At 37.1% G+C, this 18,839-nt stretch overlaps 1 protein-coding gene across 1 annotated transcript in view; it reads right to left on the reverse strand.

Moving 5' to 3' along the window:
• Nucleotides 1–11,298, reverse strand: part of LOC103608215 (isoprenoid synthase domain-containing protein-like) — a gene marked incomplete at its 3' end in the record, with an annotated part of 25,314 nt that extends 14,016 nt beyond the window's left edge. Inside the window, exon 1 of the mRNA XM_008592667.1 lies at nt 11,030–11,298. Coding sequence (XP_008590889.1) covers nt 11,030–11,260 — 231 coding nt within the window. The remainder of the gene's footprint in view (nt 1–11,029) is intronic.
• Nucleotides 11,299–18,839: the final 7,541 nt, after the last annotated feature.

Consider the following 18,839-nt stretch of genomic DNA (forward strand, 5'->3'; position numbering starts at 1 on the left):
TATAAATGTTGATTTCCTAGATTTGGCAACTGCTAAGAGCTCAGAGTTTTCAGAACTATATTACATACTAATGACAGAACTACACAGGTAATTTCAAAGTGCATATTAGGGGATAATGAATCTTGCAGAAGTCTCAGCCTCTGTAATATCATCATAGGTTAAATTTTACAAATTCAAAACCATTAATTTGATATGAAACAACCTAAAAAAAACCCAAAAAAACAACTTTTAAGAGGCATCCAGTTTCTTATAGGCTTCTTCAATGAAGGTTAACATGTCTTTCATCTGGGATGAATTATGAAGAACATCCAAGTCCTTTAGAAGAGCATTCTGGTTTGGAATTAGTGTCAAAATTTCTTTCTGTGGGTAAAACAGTGTAATTAGTTTTTAACGTTTTATTGAGAAAAATGTCGTGGGAGAGGGGAGAGGGAGGGGGGAGGGAGGAATTGGTAATGGGACATGAAAATCAATTACATTGTATATTGATGAAATAAAATAAAATAAAATAAAATGAAAAAAGAAAAATGTCAAATGTATGCTGTTTAGAGAGAACGGTATACAGGTTGAGTATCCTTTATTAGAAATGCCTGGGACGAGAAATGTTTCAAATTTTGGATTTTTTTGAATTTTAGAACTTTTGCATTATACTTACAGGTTGAGTGTTCCTAACCTGAAAATTCGAAATCCAAAATGTTCCAGTGAGCACTTCCTTTGAACATCATGTCAGTACTCAAAAAGTTTTGGATTTTAGATCATTTCAAATTTTGGATTTTTGGATTAGGGATGCTCAATCTGTGCTCATAAGAATCTGTTTTATTTAACATTAGTAGATTATTACCAGTTGTTTCTTCAGGAAGTTAAGATGATATTGAATTTGTTCTTGTTCTCTAATACTCTTAATTAAAATTGGTATTATTGCTGATTCCATCACAGCTTGCAAATGCTCTCTGCTACTCTTTGAAAGAGGTTGCCAGGTTTTCCTCTTGTTGGGTGCTATCTTCACCAGTTTTAGATTAGTATCCTTTGTTTGTCCTGTCATTGGTGATAGAAGAGCCTTCAGAAGACAGACGCTTTGGATGATTTTTATTTCTTTTCACTGTGTTTCTCATCTCTTTCTCGGACAACTTCATTTCATCATCATCAATTTTTCTTTTTGGATTTCTTAGTAACTGTTCAGACTTTTTCTTGGAAGCACTTGCTTTACCAGGCATCTTAATCCTGCGGTTTAAGCGGCTTCACAACTCACCGCTGATTCCTCCTGAACCCTTCTGGGAGCCCGGCACAGAGTTATTCGCGCCCAAACAATCTAAAGCCGAGGAGACGCTAGACTTAGGATTTAAATCAATACCAAAGTTTCTCCAGTAGACAATGGTGTGGGATCCAATGTCCCAGCAAAGATCATTACCTCACCCCATGCAAAAATAAACTCTACTTCAGTGCACTGATCACAGTCAACAAGTACAAGTTATTATCTTCCATGGTCAATTCTACTTAACATCAAATTTCCCAGTGCAGAGTCAAACATCTGCCAAGTAATTTTCCATCTCTATTTTAAAATGTATGCCTAGAATATATGATATAAAGTTGTAAAACTAGTTAGTAAAACATATATTTTTTCTGATGTGCACATATTCACTTTAATTGAATTTCTATTTAGTTGAATTTCTTGAAGTGCTATTGATCATTGCTAAATATAGTCATTTGCAGAATCCAGAGCTTACACAAATACATATCACATCTAAGTTCCTAGTTATTATATAAATTTCACTGTATCTCAAGAGAAACAATGAAGATATCTCAAATGTTTTCTAACTAGTTAAAAATATTTATTTAAGAAACATATTTCTCCTACACAAGAAATGATTTCTATGTAAACCTTAGGTTTTAAGTCTTCTGTAACATTCTACCATTACTATAGTTTTGTGTTTGTTTTTTGGTTTTTTGTTTGTTTTTACCCGTTCAAGAAACAAAAAACCCAGAGCCATTTTTAAACTGACACTATGCCCACTTGCTCGTTAAATTATAAAGACAATTAATGACCTTGTTAAGAAATTAGAATAAATCTATATGTATAGTATCAAGATCAATTATAGTCTCTGTTACTCTAAGTTTATTATCCTGCCACATTAGTGGTTCTCAACCCAGGGGGGAAATAGGGATACTGCTCACCATCCTACAGTGCACAGGACAGCCACCTACTACAAAGAATTATGTTACATAAAATGTCTATCACGCCAAAGTTGTGAAACATTGTGCCCTATCAGTATTCAACTATAGAAAATTACTAAGGTCTGGAGCCTGTTTTCAGATGCAAAAATCCCTGTTGCTTTAAATACTGGATGCTTGTTTTATGAGGTAAGCAGTAAGATGACATAAACCAGTGCTCAAAAAGTCCCAGGCAATTAAAACTCTTAGATAAATACAAGTTCCATGGGTAGGTATGCAGAGTCATGGCAAGCAAGTCAGTGTTCAAGCTGTAATGTCACAGAAACCTGGAGGTATATGTGGAAAGTGGGGACGGCAGAAGCACAGGGATTTCAGGAGAAGAGATGAGGTGGACTACTATCAGGGAAAGGGAAGGAATAATCACAGATGTGCACAAAATGCATGTGTCTTATTACCTCATAGTTCACATACCTTCCAGTGAGTCAGGTCCAGGCAATTCAGGTTCCTGAATATTTTAATCTCTCCCTTCCTCTCCATCTCAATGGCTTAGATAGGCCATCATCTCTCATCTGGATCATTACTGAAGTTTCCAAACTAATTTTGTTTTCCTCAAACTCATCTTCTAATCTACCAACCAAACCAGGAAGAGTCATCTTTCTAAAATTCAAAACTGGTCATGATTTCTGCTGTGTGTGTGTGTGGGGGGGGGGGGGGGGGGGAATCAAAGACGCTCCCATTACCTATAGGATAAAATTCAAGGCAAAAGATCATGGAGGATTAATGAATTCAGACTTATGCATGATGCCACAAACACTGAAAAAAGGCAAATTCAAGTTGCTCTGTTCAGTTGGAAGTTAAATATAAAAGGTTTGGAATTCAGGAGAAAGGCATGGGAATAAGAAAGAGACTGGGAAGGTAGCAGTATGTCAGTGGTAGTTAAAACGTGTGCATACAAATACATCATGTCAAGTAAAAGAACATCTCAAAGAGTTACACACTGCATGATTCTATTTTTTATGGTGTTCTGGAAAAGGCAAAAATATAGGAACAGAACACATCATTGGTTGCCAAGTGTGAGTGAAAAGAAGGTATAAATCAAAGGGGTTCAGGAGGGAATTCTCTTGAGTGTTAGAGCCACTCCACATCCTATCTGTGCTGGTGGTAACAAGAATCTGTGCATGTGTAAAAGCTCATACACTATACACCCCAGAACAGTGAGTTTTACTGTATGTAATTAACAAAAAATAAAACAACGTGGGCATGATTTAGTTTTCTTAGAGCTAACGTGTTTAGTGATAACAGAAGCAAGTTAAGGGAACCACACAGCGGATGTGAAGAGGCATCTGAAAAAGGAATGGTCAAAAAGGTAAGAGGAAAAGAATCAAAAAGTAGTCTCAGAAGCCAAGATGGGGAGAGAATTCCAAGAAGAAAGAGCTGATTAACTGTCAAATTTGACAAGCACTATTGTCTCAAGCCCAACTGGCATACTATAATATAATTCAATTGTGACAATAACCACCTGGGGTTAACACAGACCCACAAGTTAAAGGGCACAGTCTCCAACAAGACTGCCCTTACTTCAGACACCAGCCACAAGTGGGGTCCTCAGGCCACCCACAGTTTTGACCAGCTAGCTATAAATCCAGGAGGTCCCCTCCTCAGGTCTGATAATTCTCTAGACAAACACACAGAGCCCAGGAATGTGATATACTTAACAACTGCAGTTTTAGTACAAAGGATACAAATCAGACCAACTACCAAATGAAGAGACATGGGGTGAAGTCTCGGAGAGTCCAGAATTCAGATATACCATGCCCTTCTCCAAGGAGTTATGGTGCCCCATCCTCCCAGCACATCAATATGTTCAGTAACTGGAAGCTCCCCTGAGCTTCAGGGTCCAGAATTTTTACTTGCATTTCATTATGTAGGCACAACTGATTCAAGCACTGACCATGTAATTGAACTCGATCTTCAGCCCCCTTTCTCTCCCAGAGTTTGGGCTGACTCAAATCCTCAGTCCTCTAATCACACCATTGGTCTTTCCAGTGACCAGCCCACTTCCCAAGTCATGTCACCTCTTTAGCATAACTCAGGTGTGATCCAAGGGGCCTATGGATAAAAAAGACCCTTCTATTACTTGGGAAATTCCAAGGATTTAGATTCTTCCTTACAGGAACCTGGGACAAAGGCCAAATTCTTTATTATACAACAGACTGAAACCATACATTTAATTGGGGAATTAGAAAGTCACAGGTGGTTTTGGAAAGAATAGTCACAGAGCCAGATTATTATGGGTTGGGGAATAAACTAAGGATGTGGAAATGGGCAAAAAGTGTGACCTACTGCTGTAAGAAGTTGATTAGGAGAGAGAGGATAAGATATGATTAGAAGTACAGGAACAGAGAGCAGAAAACAGCTGAGCTCATGGAAGCTGGGCAGGAACCACTGCTGAGTTATTGGACAGAGGGTAGTTAGGAGCAGTGATTAGGACCCCACCAGGGTATGGAGTCATGGAGCCAGGAGAAGCCAAACCCAGCTGCAACTAGGCAAGCTGCCCCAGGGCCCAGCCAGGCAGCTTGAGGCATAGAGCCAGGGGAAGCTAAACTTAATCACGACTAGGCAAGCTGCTGCCACCGCCAGGGGATCCCCACAGGGGGGTCTGAGGCATGGATCTGGGGGAAGCCAAACCCAGCTGCAACCAGGTAAAGAGCACACTAAAAACACCATTTCCACACGAGTAGCCCACCATAGCCACTACAATTGCCACGGCAACCACAAAAGCAGCTAGCCTCTATAGCAGCAGTCACAGCCACCCTGCAGGTGGCACGCCAGACTCTCAACTGCATTGACATAAGCAGAGGCACCACTGGAAACAAAAAAAAAAGAGGTCCTCTCTCTCCACAAAAGCACACTCCAGAGTAATAGGGGAGGACCTGATCACACCTGTCTCCATACTGGACAGATCATCTAGGCAACAAACAAACAGAAAAACAGTTAATCTATCAGATGGAGAGAACAAATCTATGGTTATTGGGGGGAGGGGGAAAAGAGAGAGATTGGATAAGGGGCACAAAGAATAAGTATGATTTGTAATAATGAATATACTAATAAATAATAAATTAGAAAAAGAAAAAAGTACAGAAACAGAGAGCAGAGGAAAGAAAGGTACACAACTAACTTAGCAAATGTCTTCCTCCAGCAGGAAATCTTTGAGGTTGCTTTGCTGATGCAGTCTCATTTTCAATACATACTATTATTGGCAGTTCTTAGATTGTATACAGAAGTTAACCTATTAGTCCTCATAAGAATGTTTCTCACTCACCTTTTTAACTTTTCACTGTTACAACTAATTCTTTTATTTTTAATTGCACTTATTTGTGGGTTAGTGTGCTGTTTCAATACAGGCATACATTGTACAATGATTCACTTGTGGTACATAGCATATTCATCAACTAAACATTTACCTTTTCTTCAAGGTGATTAGTCAATATCCTCTTTTTTAGCTAGTTAGAAATATTCAATATGATATTATTAGCTCTAATCAGCCTAGAACAGAACTTACTCTTATCTACCTATAACTTCATACCACTTAATACATCTCTTTCCCTTCCGCAACCCCACTCCCTTTCCTTCCCTGCTTCTGATGACCATTCTACTCTCTACTTCTGTGAGTTCCTCAACGTTCCAACTTATTTTACTCTTTCCAACATTTCCCTTACAACAAAGTCTTTGTTGCTACTTCTTCATCTGTTATTAATTACACAGAAATATACCAATATGTCATACTCAGAAAAGATGAAAAGACTTCTATTTTTGGTAGTAGGGCAGACTAGATTATCTTGAAAACTCTCTTGCAATAAAAAAAAAAAAGATAAAAGAAAAAGAAAAATCAAGAAATGCAGGAGAGAACTTTACAACCAGCTTCTTTAAAGTATGACTGGACTCACAACAAAATTCCCTGAGGGTAACAAACATGACAGCTAGAAATCTAAGAAATGAAAGGGCAGAGATGCTTTGGGTTAACAAGAAGCTTTAATTTTAACAGATGAGAAAGAATGAGGAATAAGACCTTGAGCCTGTGCTACTTGGTTAGTTACAACTGTGGCCCCCACCCAAAGACCCATGAAGGGCAATGTCCTCATTTAAAAGCTGGACCAGAAAAAAAAATACACCCACAATGAAGAAACACAGCAAGCAAAATTGTATGTCTTGGCTTGGGATCTGGGTGTCAAGGGACAGTTTCCTCTAAGAAGTCATAACAATCAGCTTGGCTCCATGTGGGTTTAGAGTTTGATTTAACATTACGGTAGGATCTACAAAACCTCAAGCCAAGAATTAATGTAAAGTTGTTCCATGTTGGTAAAGCCCTTAGGATCACTGGCAGAAGGAATACATTCTATGCTTCAGAAACACATCCTTACCCCATGCCCAAAGGATTCCTGCTGATAAAGTCCTGCCAAACATAGGCTTACAATTCAAATTAAAGAACAAAGGAGGAACAAACCATCATGATCAAAAGTGAACAGAAGTAAAAAATTGGGAAATTAAACTACCAAGAATTACTAATAGCTACAATGTATAAAATATTATGCTTAAATATTAGAAGACAAAAGATAAAATCAATACCAGGAAGGAGACTAACTACATTTGGAAACAGTACAAATGGAACTCCAAGGTATTAAAAAACATGAAAATTTTAAAAATCCTTAAGCAGGAAGTTAGAGTTGTAAAAAAAAAAATGAAAAAAATAGAAAACTAAAATTACCCAGGACATGGCATATAAAAAAAAAAACATGAAAACACGAAAGAGAACTTAGACATGAGGACAGGGTAAGGGGATCCATCATTCATGAAGTATACATAAGGAAAGAGAAAAAAATTGTGTAGGGCAAGAAATGGGACAGAAAATCAATATTCAATCAGATAGATTCAGATTAAAAAACATGAAAATTTTAAAAATCCTTAAGCAGGAAGTTAGAGTTGTAAAAAAAAAAAATGAAAGAAATAGAAAACTAAAATTACCCAGGACATGGCATATAAAAAAAAAAAACATGAAAACACGAAAGAGAACTTAGACATGAGGACAGGGTAAGGGGATCTATCATACATGAAGTATACATAAGGAAAGAGAAAAAAATTGTGTAGGGCAAGAAATGGGACAGAAAATCAATATTCAATCAGATAGATTCAATATTTTGTAGAACTGAAATATATGAATCAAGATGTTCATAAAGGACAATTAATTCAAAGCAAAGGAATAAAAAGAAATCCATATCTAGACATCACAGAGACTGAACAACAACTATGAAAAAGAAATAATCCTATAAGCATTCAGAGAGAAAGGGCAGATTACTTTCAAGGGAATACAATTATATTGGTTAGCAGACTTCTCAAACACAGCATAAAAGCCAGGAGGCAGTGACATAATCTGTTTTCAAAGTAATGGGAAAAATACAACTGTAGACTTAGAGTTTTATACCCAACCTATCAACAGTAAGGGAGAAATAACCCTGAAAGAATCTAGTTCCTGGTCCTATGGAAGCCCTCTTGCCTCCTTGTAGAGCCTAAGAATGTAGTATACACAAAGAGGAGAGAGATGCTTTTGGTGATACTTCTGTGTGTAGGTAATCTTAATGCCACCTTAATTCTGGATATCTTAGTCTCCTGAGGTAATAAATCTTCATCAATTTAGCTTTGTTTTTTTAAATCAAAATGGAATGTCAGTGAAAAATCAGAGTTCTCTTTAGCACACAATACCACCCCTACCTACAGGGACAGCCACGGTGTCTAACTTATTCATGAAATTATTTATTTATTTATTTATTTATTTATTTATTTATTTATTTATTTGTCTTTTTTCCGTGTCCGGCAACGGATCGCAACCCTCAGTGTTGCCCCCGTACCGGACCGGGGACCGGCAACGGGATCGCAACCCTCGGCGTTGCTCCCGCGCCTCGCTCAACCAGTGAGCGGGAACCGGTCTGTATGTGGGATCCGAACCCTCGGGCGGGAGCGCCGCCGCACTTCCCAAGCGGTGCACTATCCATTGCGCCACCGGGCCAGCCGCCCTCGGGCGGGAGCGCCGCCACACTTCCCAAGCGGTGCACTATCCAGTGCGCCACCGGGCCAGCCCGAAATGATTTATTTAAAAGGGAGCTTTGGGTAGGGCTTGAAAATTAAGAGCTAAGAAGACAAATGAGAATGAGGTAAGGAGTCTGTAGAAAACTGAAAACTATTTAAGAATGAGAATGTGTTAAAAAGAGACCATGGAGAATTGTCTGTGAAGTGACTCTTACTAAGCAAAGTCAACAGGATTTTCACATCATAGGAGAGCACTTGGTTCAGACCACTTTTACAATTTATTGATGACAGGTTAAAAAGATGCTTGCACTTTCCATCAACTTAAGAAGGTCAACCTCTGGTATAAGTCTCAATTAATTGTGTTTATGTTTTTATGATTACATGTCAGAACAGCATGAGACAGTTGGGAAGTAGTCCTAGGATTTAACTGAGGCTACTGGGACAGTATCTTAATTGTAAGGAAATTTAAAATGAACAGAAGAGGTTACTGAATGTCTACAATGCAAAACTATATTGCTTAGAGCAGACCCTTCCAGATTAGTTAAATCTAGCCTTTGATTGTCTTTGAGCTCTTGTATAACTCTCGAAGTTGTAGGTAACTGACAGCAATGCAAAATAATTCTTGCCTATAACATGCATATGAACTGTCCAGTGGAGGTTCAGTTGACTCACCCATGGAAAAGCCAGTTTTGTGTTTTTTTAATTCATTTCAACATTCCTTTTTGCTCCATATAAATTTGTTTCTCTCTGGATCCAGTTTTGAACTAGTTGTAACATCTCTCTGGTTCCTTCATTAATAAATTAAGGAAAATCTTTTAACAGGTATGGCCATATACATGCACCTCATGATTTTTAGCCTTTTTTGAAAATTATCCTTTAATACCAACAAAAATAAGGCAGTGTTCCTGAAAGAAACCACATCTCTGAAGTTTACTTCAAAATAAGTTGTAAAGTTTTGGTTCTGAACCAGCTTCTTAAATCAGAAAGTTTCACAGATTTTATTAAAATATAATTTGCTTAAGATACATAATGCATAAGGTGACTGAATCTTACAAATTATATTCTGATTAACAATTAAGAAAATAAGAGTGACAGGAATTCCCATAAATCTGCAACAAAAAAGTAACTGTTATACATTTTAATGTGCTTTAATTCAAAGCATATTATCATGTAAAATGATATCCTTAACATATTAATTCAAACAAGATAAAGGCCTCTTGCCTTTTCAGTTATACTACGGAACGAATCATTAGTTGTAGACCATCTCTCAGAAATACACTCTAATATAACACTCAGTAATAAAAAATACCAAATGTGTGATTATTACAGTAAGTTTGATATTTTTGCAAAAGGTAACACAGGAAAACAAACAATTTTATGAGTAATATGGTATACACTGAAATTTCTAACTATCCAAATCATATAGTCATCCCAAAGAACTTTATCAAAAGTGTAAAATTTACTCAAACTCCTAAAGATTATAAATCCTTTGTTCCTTTATTTCTTCACACCATCCTTGAAAGTGATCACAGTGCCTCTACCACAACTGAGCCACTTGGAGAAAAGGAGGGAGTCACAGGGGAAGCACTAGAGCCATGAGAAAATTCTGTGGTCACTAACAGTTCCTGGACCTCAATTTTCACCACCTCAAATACCACTGAGAAGATATGTTCAAGGAAAAATCGAAATATTTCATTTGACCTATGGAACTCTTATACAGTTTTAAATTTAAAATAAAATTAATTCATTTTGCAGGGAGAAGAGATGAAATTAGGGAAAACTTTCCTAACTATGACAATCCAAATACACAATAATAGTTAAAGAGAAGTCATAGACTATCCTTCCTAAACAGGTATTTTTCCACTTCTTGGCCACCCAAATGGCTAGGAAGGTTTGACTCCTCCTGTTAGGCTACAAGTATGGTAGAAAACTGTTACATAGATGTTATCACTCATCTTAAAATAATACCACTTCAAGCCCTCGGCACTCTGTTGACATAATTTCCAATCCTAAAAACAACCTTGCAAGATAAGTATTAGTATCTATATTTTTACAGATAAAGAAAATGGGCTCAGAAAGGTTGAGAAAGTTTTATACACTACACCACTAATAATTACAAAAATTGAGATTTGGGGCTAGGCCTATACAATTTCACAGCCTATTTCTATTATGCCCTCTTTGTGCACCACATTTTCTTCACCAAAGTCTCAAATGTAGACTGTAAAAAAGTTTAGTATCCATAACCATATTTATAGAATTTTGACTGGTAATAGATGGAAAAACAAATACATTCTAGAGACTACAATAATTATTTTGTGATCCCGTATTTATTTTGGTGAAACAAAAATGGAAACAGAATTCTGTCATCTCAAGATGATTCACTTTAAGGGGTGTGAAAATCTTACATGCTGTTTGTGCTAGGAAAAAAACACTTTTGAACCAGATTTTTGTTAATTATATATATCCTACACTTGAGAGATTTCTCAGGCATTTTTTGTATAACTTCATACTTAATTTCATTCATTAAAGTTCCATTCATGTCTACACTCTAATGACATTATTACTACATTCTTCCCCAAATAGCTCATACTTCATTATGATGATAAATGACTAAATCAAAAGTTCCACAACGTCACAACTAATACTATAAAGTTCCTAAAACAAATTACCATAACGTCTTTAGATCATCATGCCCATTTTAAATAATTTGACATTCATTCAACAAATGAAGCACACTACAGTGTTTGCCATTTTATCCGTTCTCAGAAGTAAAAATACTTACCCCATGCTCCTTAGCAGCTGTGACAACATTAAGGAGGATCTCTTCTTCAACAAATGGTCTCACAGCATCATGGATGATCACTACTTCTGGCTTACGGAGTGTAGAGTCAGGGTGATCCCCTGCCAGTGCTTTTAGTCCATTGAAAATTGACCTGTGGCGGGTCACTCCAGCTTCTACTAGTGAGATGTGTTTATGCTGGTACTTCTCAATAATATTTTTCATGGCTTCCATGTTTCCTCCAGTTACCACCACCACAATGTCCTTTATCCAACATACTCTAAAAGGAAAGGATGTATACATTTCATATAAATTAATTTTAAGACAACTGAAATTCATAACAGAAAATTGAATTACTAGTATTAGTACATCTCCATAGGGAGATTAAAAACTGAAAGTTAATAATAAAAGCACAGAAGTGATTTAGTTAAGTCCAGTAAAGAGATTGATGAAAAAGAATGAGTAAGCATTTCACATCATAGACAGATATAGATGGTGTTTCACATTATACAAAGAGTATCTTACATGGTATAGTACATTTATAGAGTGTAGTATACAGGATATATCAGTTTTTTACTTAAGTCAAATTCAAACAATTAGAATATCACTAGATGTATGAGAGAATAGACTATAAGAGAAATATGCTTTTAAACTTTTCTCCCCAAAATATGTTTTCCTCAATGGGATAAGAATAATTCAAAGCACTTTTGAATTTCAAAAGTTGACTGTGTCTTCCATGAAGTATATAGAGTTGGCAGCCAACCATCTGAATACCAAAAAAGCTAGAAAACTGCTCTGACACAAACCTTGCCTACATCAAGGTTAAAAATGTAGCTTAAAGGGGGGAAACTATGATAATTAATTTTGTATAAATAAGGTTTAAGTTAAATGGAAAAGCTCACAATTTAATGAAATATTAAAGGAATTGATCTATTGAGTCACATACAAAATATAAAGCAATGATTTTTTCTGTTTGGAAACATTTTCTTAAGGAACTACTGACATACTGGACTGCAGATAGTCTATACTACCAAGTATCTACTGCACTGAAGTCTGGCAAACTTCTCTTGTACACACATGCTAATGGAGGTGAATTTCACTGACAAAATATAAAGCAATGATTTTTTCTGTTTGGAAACATTTTCTTAAGGAACTACTGACATATTGGACTGCAGATAGTCTATACTACCAAGTAGCTACTGCACTGAAGTCTGGCAAACTTCTCTTGTACACACATGCTAATGGAGGTGAATTTCACTATAGAGTCAATATTCCATAGCCAACAGGCCCAAACCAGGAAAACTGCCTCTCACCCATGACATCAACTCTGAATAAAGATCATGTAAAAATTTTAATGGAATTCGTAGTCTGGGAGATCCTATATGTTCATGCTAGAACAGTGAAGTCTCAAACATTTTTAAAGAGATGTAAGAGGAGCCTGAAAACTAATGTATAATGAAAATTACTTTCTACTTTCTTTTATTTTTTACTGAAAAATTAAAATTAATATTAGGTTGCTACACTCAGTAATTAACAATCTCCTACCTTCTTTTATCAAACAAAGCCTTTGTGCAATCGAAAACCCCACTCTGCCTGTGGCTACAATACTACACTGGTGAACAAAACCAAGAGCTATTTCATAGGTACACTGCCTTTTTAATTTAAGTCCATTCCTTTAATAAATATGAATTGAGCACCAAATAAACAAACAGCATTGAGGATACAATAGAAATAGGCAGTCACTGCCTTCACAGAGCTTACAGTCAGACAGGAAACAAATAAAAATGATCAACAGTTGCAAGCTGTAACCAAGTGCAATGAAGTCATCTAGGGTCCAGGACAGCATGTAAGTGGAGCACCTGACCAGTATGAAAGCCATGAGGACATTCCCTAAAGGAGAGGGATCTGCACAGAGATCCAATGGTAGGTGGCAGATAAGCAGACAAAGGGGCTTGGGGCTGGAGGGCTTGTCCAAGCAGAGGCCCTGGCAAGGTCCTCAGGGACTGGGAGGGAGCAGAGCAGGAGTTTCCTGAGCAAGAGAAGAGAAGAGCCTGTGAAGAGGCTGGAGGCCTAGGCAAGGGCTGGGCCACCTCTTAAGGGTTTCAACCTTTAATCATAAAAGGCCAGTGAAAGAAAAGCTTTAAGCAGGTGATTGCAATCACACTAAAAAAAAAAACAAAAAAATTAAAGAATATTCTCCTGTGTTCCAGACACAGTTCTATGACCTAATCGGAGTTTTGGTGTGGAGTATGCATAAAGCAAATGTACTTCACAGGTCCTGGTTTTCCAAAGCCTTGCAGTTTCAAATACTGACCTTGCAAAGGACAGGAAATTTTCCTCAGGCTATTGAATCTCTGTTGTAAGATAAAGAATTGTAACACAGCAAGGTTCCTGCCTCAAAGACAGACAGGTTACTGATTGATATGTAAAGATACTGGGAAATTGCTGTAAGAAGAGAATGTTTGCTAAAATCAAGCTTTTGTTAGTGGATTGACTTAATTGCATTATAGAATGTCACCTTGCTTGTCTTACTGAATGTTACCAGCTTCTATTGTTAAACTTTTTAAACTGTACTTGGAAAAAAACCCACCTGTGTTCTCTTCCTGTAACTTCCTGGTCTGGAGAATAAATGCAGGAAAAGAACCACAATTCATGGTTAATTTCCCAAATGGAAGGAATGCCTCTACCTTGAAGGTTCAGGGAGATTAACCCCTTTTCGGGGCTTCTCACTGCTCAGAAGAGATGGCCTTTGAGTAATTTTTGGCAGCTCCGTCACCCAGGGGAAAAGAGGTGACAATCTGTGGGAGTCAAAGCAACATTTTGGCAAGCAGGATAATGGCCACTGAAAGATGTCCACTTCCTAATTACTGAAACCTGTGAATGTTTTTATTTCCATAGCAAAAAGAACTTTAGATACATGATTAAATTGATTATTTTGAGATGGGAATCATCCTGAATCATCTGGGTGAGTCACATATAATCACAAGGGTCCATATAAATGAGAGAAGGAGGCAGGAGAGTCAAAGATGATGTGATGACAGGTCAGCATGATGTGGTGCCACAAGTTCAGGAATGCAAACAGCCTCCAGAATTTGGAAAAAGGCAAGGAAACAAATATCCCTAGAGCCTCCAAAAGGAACACAGCCCTGCCAACACCTTGATCCAACACCTTGTTGTATCCCAGTGAAACTAACTTCAAACTTCTGACCTCCAAAATGGTAAAATAACATATGGTTCTAAGCCATTTAGTTTGTGATTGTTTTTACAGCAAATATAGGAAACTAGCACAAGAACATAAATTTTACTCTGGCTACAAGGTGGAGAATGAATTGGGTAAAGGGAGACAATACAGAGAGAGCAGGTAGGGGGCTGCTGCTATAGTCTGGGTGATGCAATGGTGGTAGCCTGGCTACCATATGGAGCTTGTATATGGGATAAGAGATGATTCAGAGGTAATTATCTACATGAGTAAAAAACAGTGGCAAAACAAATCAAGTATTACATAATATAAAAGAACTAGCAGAAATTAAGCACTTACTACGTCTTAAGCATTTTACATATTTTTACTCATGTAATCTTCACAATAATACCGCCATACTCTCTCTCTTATATGGAGAGGGAGGGAACAGAAATATATTTGAATATATACATATTTTTTTTCTGAACTACCATCTTATTCTAAAAAGGACTTGAAACAGGAAAAAAAATACATTTTTACCATTTTTCATCAAGATAATACAACATTCCATTTTATTTCATCTTGTAGAATGTAGGCTCCATAATAGCAGAGACAATATCTGCTTTGCCCATTGCCTTACACCTAATTACTAGTAGGTGCTCAGTAAATATTTGCTGAATGAATAAATGACCGTGGTCTGTCTCATCTACCAGGACCAGTGCAACATCTTACAACACAGCATAGTCTCAAAAAGAAAGAAAAAAAAAAAAAAAAAAAGAAAGGAAGCTCCCTTCATTACTCTGGCTAGCAATCAAAAAAAAAAGAAAAAAAAAAAAAAAAAGGAAGCTCCCTTCATTACTCTGGCTAGCAATCAAAAAAAAAAGAAAAAAAAAAAAAAAAAGGAAGCTCCCTTCATTACTCTGGCTAGCAATCAAAAAAAAAAGAAAAAAAAAAAAAAAAAGGAACCCCCCTCATTTACCTGGGCTACCAACCAAAAAAAAAAAAAAAAAAAAAAAAAAAAAAGGAAGCTCCCTTCATTACTCTGGCTAGCAATCAAAAAATAAAGAACAAAAGTAGTCTTCCCCACACAGTGTGGTTTTGTTGATTATTTTCTTTGTTTCCAGATATTTGACTCTTTATTCTGATTTCTATGTCCTAAATTTCCTAGATGGTCAAGACGACTTTTATGTTTTATCAGACACCTTGGGAGGATTTCAATCACAAAAATAAAAACAATGCAATATTACAGAATGCCAACGAACAGCCTGTGATCATCTGTACAGGCAATAGAAGGGATTCTAAAATAAAACTAAGCATAGGTTGTTCTTTGTTTTGTAGCCCATTCCCTACACCTTTCACTGCAAATTTAACAACTGTAGAACTTACACTGTACTTACAGTTTAGAATTCATACTGTTCTTAAAGCCCGTAGCAACTGCCAAGTGACACTTCCTCAGTACCTCCTAAAAGTGGGGTTTCCCAAGGTTCTGGTTCCACTGCCACAGCTTATGACCCACATGATCATTTCTCCCTTGATTTACTGCACCAGCCTCTTATGTGTCTCCTCCTTCTCCTCCTCTTATCTCAGCACAATCCATTCTCACCTCTTCCGGATGGCCTTTCTCAAGCACAAATCAGAGACCATCCCCTGCTGGCTCTTGAACAAGGCCCTGCAAGACCTGGCCTCCGACTCGTCTCCACATGCGTCACTGGGACTGTTCCATGCCCCTCCCACTCTCATCACAAGCTGCTCCCCGTAGGGGGGACACTGCATTCTCTCTCACACCCAGGTCTTCACACATGCTGCTTTCTTTGTCCCTCAACACTGTCCCCCCATCCGCACCCCCTCCTGTCTGAGTCCTACTTGCTCTTCAACTCTCAGTTCAGATGTAGGCACCCTCCAGGAAGCTTTCCATGACTGCCCTTCTGGGTGCTGCATCGGTCTCTAGGGTGTCAGAATACTCTTGTCTCAGAGTCTTATTAAGCCTCCACTACACTCTATAATTTTCTGTCTTCCTCACTAGGCTGCCAACTCACGGAAATCAGGGACTACACTCCAGAACTCGGTACATCCCAAACCTTCAGTAATATTAATAGCAGAAACAACAGCTAAGTATGGAATGTTTGCTGGCTTCCATGCACTGTGTAGAGCATATTGCTTAGAATATCTCTCTTAATAGCCACATCAGCTCAATGAGGTAAATTATCATCACCTCAGTTTTACATATGAGAACACACAGGCAATGACCTGCCCCTGACCACACAGCTAGGAAATAAGGAACTAGGCCATGACCCCAAGTCTAACTTTGGAGCTCACTCCTTTAACCTCTGTAAATGCACTAACACAGTCTCTGATTAGAAAGGTGTAAAATCCAGGAGAGAGAAGATCATTCTAGACTATATCTCCAGAACTTCCTTTATGTTATTAAGGTTGAAGCATGACACTGCTGCTTTTGCGGTCAGAAATAGTCAAGTTTCTTATAATTTCTTTTAACTGAAGCAGAAGTAGGCATTCCTTTATTCATGCATTCATTTAGTTATTCAATGAACATCAAATAAGGGTGTAGCATTTGCTAGGCACTATGCTAGACACTGGTGATACAATAATGAACAAAGACTGACAGAAATCCTGACCTCAAACTAAATGTCAAATATCTATTAAATAAATAAATAGAGAAGAGAATGCTTGAGCAATTAAGCTGCTATTAAACTGCTCTTAAATTTATAAAAAAAATATTAAAAGTAATCAAATATATTTCAATTATTTATTAATGTGACATCACATTAACTTTTTTTTTTAATAAGGAAGGAGTTATAAGCACATATTCAGCTAAATCGGTGGCAGGATTCTTTCTGTAAGGCAAGAGATTAACTTTGTCCCCTAAGCTACTCACCTCTTATTTTTCATAGTACTTTCCAACAGAAAAATTGGTTAAAAGCAACTTTTAACAAGATTGTGTTGCTTTTTTTTTATGAAAAATTACATTGAGTTAAATGTTAAAACACAGTATAGAAGAATTTACAGAGAGAAAGATGATGGGACATTGCTCAACACAAAGTAGTCATTCAAATATCTGTTCAATGAATTAATGAGTTAACTCCCAATTTTACTAAATTGCTTTAAAATAGCTATAAAGTAATTCTTTATATTCCAAGCAGAAAGCAAACTAGACATAAATGATTACATACAGATATACACGTGACCTTAAACTATTTCAAATTATATGAGTCTCTAAATAGTAAATACTGTTTTAAACCAGTATTTCTCAAACTGCAGATTTCAGGTTCTATTAGTCATCAAATCAGTTTAGTAAATTTCATTAGTCATCAAATCAATTTAGTAAGTTTAGACCAACATTGTTGGAGAAATGAAACAAAAATTAATAGAATTGAAAAATTAGAATGTTTAGCACATAATAGCAATAGGTTGTTTTGTGAAATTTTCATTCAAATGGTGCAAGTGTGTAAGTATGTGCTTGTCACTGACACATGATGCAAAATGTAATTCTTATAACGTTTCACCAAAAAAAAGTTTGGAAAACACTGTTTTGGACCACTCTTAAGACATAACAGGTTTATGTTATTTTGTTCAGCAACCAAGTATACACCCAGTACTTGCAAGCCTTTATAAGTACTGTTTGTATTTCAAAGGATGTATTCACATTCTTTTCTAGTTATAGAATTAAAAGCTTTTTACAGTATTAAATTTTAGTAACATAAAATCACGGCACTGAAAAAAACCTTACATACCTCACACAGTGCCTATTGAATAAATATTTGCCGAATAAAGGGATCTAGTCTACCTCTTAAAGGAAGGCAAGTCCACACCAAACCCCCAGCAGTCTGATTCTATCAAGTTCTCTTAAGTATTTCCTTCCTAGCACATTCCACAGGCAAATACAAACCTAGCCCCAAGTTCCATTACACCTACATTTTGAGGAAGAAATATATCTTAGAAGTTATTTTCTCCTAGAATAACATAAATATTACTTACAGGAGCACTCTGCTCCGACAGTTTAATAAGATCAGTTGAGAACAGAACGTTTAAATATGTGCTTTAAAAAACAGATGGGAAAATCAGGCCCTGTTAACACCTCTAAGGAACTCTCATCCAGGCTGCAGAAGTTTGGCCTTAAAGGAACAGTGGCAGCTGCTGCCCACTGCCATGGCAGCCTTCATGGAAATTTGTCCTCAGGACTGTATTGTGGCCATAACTTGTAGATTTCCGTCTCTCCAACACACCTTGATGTTTTAGCAGCAAAATACTGAATTGGTGTGAAGGGACTGGCTCTTGACTGCCTTCGCAAGATCAAATTTCCTTACCATGGCCCATGAAGGCCTCCAGTTGTCATGCCTCAGCCTGCATGTCTTGGTCTTATCACCTGTCTTGAAGGAGTCCCATGAGAGCCTTGGGGAACTCAACACAAATCTCTAATCATCTGACTTGTACAAAATACAGTAGCCCTATTCCTTCCCTTAACTAAGACTTGACCCTTTTATTAATGAAAACTTAAGACCAAAAAAAATTTGTCAAATTCATCTATCTGACCAATCACTCAACGAAAAACATTCTAAACACCTTTCTCTTTGAATCTCTAAGCCCAATCACTGTCAAAAGACCTGTAAATTACACCAT

This window comes from Galeopterus variegatus, unplaced genomic scaffold, assembly GCF_000696425.1.
Source record: "Galeopterus variegatus unplaced genomic scaffold, G_variegatus-3.0.2 Scaffold8157, whole genome shotgun sequence".
Taxonomy (NCBI): Eukaryota; Metazoa; Chordata; class Mammalia; order Dermoptera; family Cynocephalidae; genus Galeopterus; species Galeopterus variegatus.